Source organism: Prosopis cineraria, unplaced genomic scaffold (genome assembly GCF_029017545.1).
Source record: "Prosopis cineraria cultivar Desert tree isolate PC_DT_omini unplaced genomic scaffold, ASM2901754v1 PC291, whole genome shotgun sequence".
NCBI classification, from domain to species: Eukaryota; Viridiplantae; Streptophyta; class Magnoliopsida; order Fabales; family Fabaceae; genus Prosopis; species Prosopis cineraria.
This window is the reverse complement of record NW_026555618.1, coordinates 27,437-33,805: the sequence shown is the minus strand read 5'-3', so window position 1 is coordinate 33,805 and position 6,369 is coordinate 27,437. Positions and strand designations below refer to the sequence as shown.

Below are 6,369 nucleotides of genomic sequence, written 5' to 3'. Positions count from 1 at the left end.
TTGAGGCAGCTTTTAAGAGGTTTGAGGACAAAGACCCTTACTTTCGCATTGATCTTGAACAAGGGGAGGGGGTGCCTGATGCTGCTGATTGGAGGAATGTTAGAAGGATGGTGATGTTTTTAAGTCATTTTTATGAGATGACCTTGCGTGTGTTTGGTGCTTTTTATGTTACATCCAATAGCTTGTTTTATGAGATTTACATGATATATCGCCTTTTGGATGAATGGACAAAGTGTGATGATTTTGAGCTATCATCAATGGCTTTTAAAATGAAAGAAAAATATGACAAGTATTGGGGAGATCCTTTAAAGATGAACTAACTCATTTATATTGCTGCTGTTCTAGATCCTCGATATAAGTTGGAATGGGTTTAATTTGCTCTTTGTAAAATGTTTAATGATAAAGGTGAAAATTTGGCAAAGCAAGTGAAGGATGTTTTCATTGCTTTATATCATGAATACAAAGAACATGTCTCCTCCTCTAAGCAATCTGAAAAGGAGCAACTTGTGAATGAAATCCAATCTGATTTTGGTGATAAGGATAACCCTGCTATGAAGGTTAGAAAGTTGCTTGAATCAAAAAAGAGAAAATTTTTAAGTGACCGCCTTAGTGGAAAAAGTAATAGGACTGAAGTTGATAAATATTTGAATGAGGAAATTGAAATAGATAGACCTAACTTTAATATCTTGGGCTGGTGGAAATTGAATGGTCCTAGATTTCCCATTCTTTCAAGGTTGGCAAGTGATGTTTTGACAATACCAATATCCACAGTTGCTTCAGAATCTATGTTCAGCACTGGAGGACGTGTTTTGGATGCATTTAGGAGTTCTTTAACTCCTAAAGTTGTGCAAGCCCTTATTTGTGCTGAAGATTGGCTTCGTCACTCCATTCCTGTGGTTGTGGAAGAGAAATTAGATGATATTCAAAGGATTGAAAGAGGTAAAAATTTTATAATGTTATGTATGTGCAATGTTACCTTTAAAATTCACTTGTTTACGATTTAATTTAACTCCTAAATTGATTTATTTGTAGATTTTCAAAGAATTGGATTAGAATCAGCAGTGGATATAGTTTGAACTCTTTAAGGTAACTCTTCATTATTGCTGTCCATGGAAATTGGTTCATGTAGTTGTGATATTTGTTTTATTATTGCTTTTTGTAGTTTTCTAACTTCTGGTGCCTGGTGGACTGTTGGTTTTGTTGCTGTCTTATTCTAGTCTTTTTGGTGGTTAGTTTTGTAATAAGCTTGTTCATTTTTTTAGTTTTGTAATATTTTGGCTAGATGTTTAACTATTTTCTTTTATAATATAGGCTGGAGCAAAGATTTTATGTCATTGACAGCTAACAACTTGTGATGATCTAATGGATTAGTTATTTTAGATTATATTAAAACTCTTGAACTTATTTGTAATTTTTTAAGGGATTATTGTTGTTATTTGGTGGATTATTTTGGATTGTTAAGAATTTATATTAGGTAAATTATCAATTTATAAATTATGTATTTTTTGCTCTTCTTCTTCAACTTATAGGTGTAGATCTGAATGACTGAATTTGATTATTTTATTTTTTAACATTTTCAGATTTTATAGCCTTATAAGGTCTATTTAAAAATCCCTTAATTCCCCCTTTTAGATTTTAATGTTTTAAATTGTTTGTTGATCAGCATTTTTTTTAAATAAGCCCAAAATGCTGTCAAAAAAGGCCCAAAATGCTGTCAAAAAAGGCCTAAAATGCTTCCAAAAATAGGCCTAAAATGCTGCAAAATCAGGCCCAAAGTATTGTAAATAAGGCCCAGTAACCGAAATACAAAAACCGAATCGAACCACTAAACTTCGGTTCGATTCCACTTTGGTTTTTATAAACTTTCAGTTTGGTTCGGTTGAATAAATTGATAAATTTTAGTTTTTTCGGTTCACTTAAATCAGAACCGAACCGAACCGTTGGAACCGATACTCACTCCTATATATAATTGCTTAAAAATGAATTTTAAAATTGCAAAAGTGATTTTGAAATGAGTTGCAATTTTGCAATATGGTATGAAATTAAATAGTTGATGATGAATTTGACAAAAAGGAATGTGTTGCGTTTGAAAATGAGTATAGTTTATGTGATAGATGTGAAAATAAGTATTGTCTTTCACTTTAGTAGTACATGATTGTGAGCCCATTGTGTTGATTCCAATAATGAATAAATGAAATTTGTAAAAATAAGTGAGCAATGTACATGGTATGATCAATAGGCAGGAGTTCGCCTAGGGATTGAGAGTAGTTAAAATCTATATGATATTTCAATCATCCTCCAATACACGGGGTATAGCCTCATTCCACAATTTATTGAGGGATTAAAACCCAACTATCTCCACTAATTTATCAAGAAAAGTAGCCTAGGGTATATGACACCCTAGGGATTTGAGAGAAGGAAAAATCATGATTTAAAAATGAGTATTGTGATCTTTGTCCAGGTCACACTTTACAATTAGTGAGCTTAGATGATCCAAGCACACTAATAAAGTCTTATTCGATGTTATAACTCATAATTTCAGTTGGAAAAAATAAGGATGGTTGATCATTGCTTATATAAATCTATGACATGTCGCATGATTGAGTTATGGCAAGTTATATTGATATCAGGTCATGGTCATATGTCTAAATCTCTCATGACTATATACCTTGTGATTTAAAAAGGAAGGAAATTAGTTGAGAAGTGATGTGTTGTGTAATATGTGAAACAATATAATGTATGTTTTCAAGAAAAATCTATTTCTCATACTCTTATGTTTATTTTAATTAATATATAATTACATAGGGTAGGTTTTACTTTAGTTATTGAGAGGTTAGATTCACCCCTTTCATTTAATATTTTACAAGCTTTAGCTTTAGTATTGAGAGGGACAAAGCCGCTGAGGCTTAGAAATTTGTGCATTTCTTTTTATATGCCTATAATATTCATTTACTTTGTGTAATAGTATATTATTGTCAATTTAGGATGCATTTGGTCACACTTGTACTACATAATTTATTATGTTGTTTGGATTGTATTTTGGGCCTAAGAAATTATGTTTGATAAGTTATATATATTGATAGGGTCAAAATACTAGTGCAAGTGTAGAATTGTTGTTTTAAACATGATATGGTTGATTTAGAAAGCAATGTAATGAAATTACCTCCCCCTTCTATGTTGGTATTAAAGGGGTTAAGGAGTAATTTTATGTTATTCAGATATTTGAGCGTATGTGATATATTGCACTAATAGTCGTAGGTCTAATGAATATGGTTTGGGTGTTAGGAATGGCTTTTGACACTTGTATTGAATTCTGGACACATTTTAGTTGTGAAAAATGGTGAAAATGTACTTGAGTGTCTAACTTTCTAATGTGACTTGTTTTAGAAGTAAAACCTGTGTTATTAACTATTTATGAAAAGAGCTTTCTATTAACACCTAGATCATGTCATTTGGACATCGAACAAAAATTTAGTGCGCGTTAAAATTTCTTGATTCTAGTGTCAAATGACAATAGAATCTGCTATCAAGAACGTGCAACACACCATAGCACATTGGTGCTTGAGCCATGATGTATGGCATAGAATGTAACAAGCTGCAACGCAAAGTGTACGAGCTATGACAAATTACTCTGTTTTTCAACAAACTTGATGTTTTTAACTTCTTTCACTCCTTTGAGATATCTTATACATTTATAACTTGTTTTTACTTTGATTAAAGAGTTGATGAATGGATTTAACTTATTTCAACTTATAAAAACTTGGGATTCCTTTATTTTGAAAGTATAACTTGGTAATCTCTTTATGGGTTTAACCCCTGACTACCTTAGTTTATTGTCTTAATGGTGATTAAATAAGGGCGTATTATATAGGAAGGCTTGGATAGCTTTAGTTGGAGGGCCGAGTGATTAATTAGGAAGATATAAAGCTAGGTGATGCTTATTGTTTTCTATCATGTCCACGAGGGTTCCCCATGTTGAACAATAAGTTTGGCCGCTATGAGCGAGCAACTTTGAGTTAGTAGTAGCAAGTGAGCGCATGAGAGCTAGCCATAATGAGTGAGTATTTTGCTGCAACAATCATGTCAAACCGCAATTAGCCACAACAAACAAGTTCAATAAGACTATAAATAATTGTTTACCTTTCTTGTGTCCTTTTTAAATGCTATGCATTGTAATTCCATGTTTCTGCATATTTCCAATATACGCTAATCTTTAGAAAAGAGTTTTAATTAACCTTGATTGATTCTTTAAGATCCCAAATTCCTAGTTACTCTTTAATAAATAATTTAATTACTTACTATGTGGTTGATCCGTTTGTCAAGTCATTGGCTTGTAGAGTTAATATAGACTAATGACAAAGTTCATTTTATTATGGTCAAGTGTACATCTTAAAGTAAATTTTGGATGAATCATGGTATCAAAGTGGGAAAAGCATTGTTTGAACCCATTTTAGATATTGATGATTAACCTTATGTTTGAAAAGTATGGTCATCCAACTAGAGGTCAATGTACTTGTTAGAGGTGTATATTTGAATCATTTTGTTGACTGTTATATGTATTTGACATAATGTTTAGGATTAAACTGCCTTAGGAACAACGCTTTTTGCCTATTTATGTTTTTCCAATCAAATGGTAAATTTTTATATATTTGTTTGCAATGAGATCCTATTGGGTACCTTTATTTGATACCAATTCCATTGATATCTATTTAATTACATTATTTAATTTCTAAACTATCAAGATAGGCTTCTTTTGTCGTGTTTAAACATTTTCTACCATAATAGTTCATTTATAAAATATTTCATTGTAATGGAAGCTCTTTCTACCATGCTAGGGTTTTAAAAAAATAATATTTAAAGTTATTTCTACCATGATAAATAATGGTTTACCATGGTAGTATTTTGAAAAATTTAGTTCCACTCTTTATCATAATGATAGACACTTTTCTATTATGGTTAATGTTTTTAATAGTTAAGGTTTGAATATTAAATTGTATTTTCATAAAAAATCAATGTAAATTTTTAGAGTGTTACACTGAGATAGTGGACAATGAATGACGAGCTTGGCTGAGAAGACAATAAGGAAGAATGTTGACCTTTGAAGAATGATGAGGGCGACCACAATTGCAAAATGGTGGTGAAAAGAGCATAGGGAAATTTGGAATTAGGGCACAGAGCGATGAGCGTGTGCAATTTGAGAGTTGAGAATGATTAAAAGAGGAGCCAAAGTCCTTTCATATTCAAAAAAAAAAAATAATTTTCCCTAGTTCAAGGCTGATTTGGGCAGTTCACTAAAAGTTCTTCCTCCCTTTCATTTTGCCTTGCTTCTGGACCAATTGCCTGGTCGATTGTCAATTAAACCAGTTTAATAGGCTAGCTTGGATAACTTTGTTTAATATAATGTTTTAATTTAAAATAAATGTAAAGTAATTTATTTATCATCAGCACTTTTGAAAAAAAATACATTAATGTTATTTTAAAACACTAAAAATATTTTATATTTTTGAACGTCTAATCTTTCAAAAAAATATCTTATATTTTTTAACGAAAAGAGTATCTAAAAATCATTTTAAGTTATACAAAAAATATTTAAGGGATATATATTTTTTACCTTTTTATTTGTATTTTAAATTTTTTTAGTTATGAAAACTTATTTGTTTAGCATTTCTAAAGAATAAAATACATAAGTTGGCTAAAATAGTATTCCAACATATATGCACAACTTACTGAAATAGATATTTAATATAATAAGATATAAATTATTCAATATAATTTACGTTTATTTTCATTTAAAATTTATAATTTTAATGTAATTTTTTAAAATTATTGTTTTAAATATTATTATACTTAATTATTTAAATATATTTAAATTTGACACAGCAAGTGGACAATTAGATTGTAAAAAAATAATTTTAAAAATTTTAACATAATTACAAATAAAAAATTAAATACTTTAGAATCTTTAATAAAATATTCTTTACGGTGTTTATGTTTTGAAAACATAAGAAAGGCCTTTGAATTTTAGTAATATAGAAGGGAAGTTAGTGTATTTTATTTCAAGATTTATTATAAAATAAATAATATATAAAAGACTTACATATATTAATTTGATTTGAAACAATCATCTTAAATACACAGAGCTAAATATATACTCCCTCCATCTAAAAATATAAGACATTTTTTAAGAAATTTGATATTAAAAAATGTAAGACATTTTTAGTCTTTTAAAAGTAATTATTGTTTTTCTTCAAAGTATCCATATTAAATAAGTTATTTTTATTTATTTTAAGGTGAAATATTTTTTAAATAAAGGTAAATATAAAAGATATGATTAGTTTGAAGGCTAAGTAATTACTTTATTGAAAGATA

At 29.4% G+C, this 6,369-nt stretch overlaps 1 protein-coding gene across 1 annotated transcript; it reads left to right on the top strand.

Moving 5' to 3' along the window:
* The first annotated feature begins 389 nt into the window (after positions 1 to 389).
* LOC129296261 (zinc finger BED domain-containing protein RICESLEEPER 2-like) lies at positions 390 to 1,233 on the top strand. The gene is made up of 3 exons (XM_054934849.1): positions 390 to 939; positions 1,033 to 1,086; positions 1,163 to 1,233. Exons 1-2 carry the CDS (start codon positions 390 to 392, stop codon positions 1,074 to 1,076), a joined length of 594 nt encoding a protein of 197 aa, XP_054790824.1. The 3' UTR covers positions 1,077 to 1,086; positions 1,163 to 1,233.
* Positions 1,234 to 6,369: the final 5,136 nt, after the last annotated feature.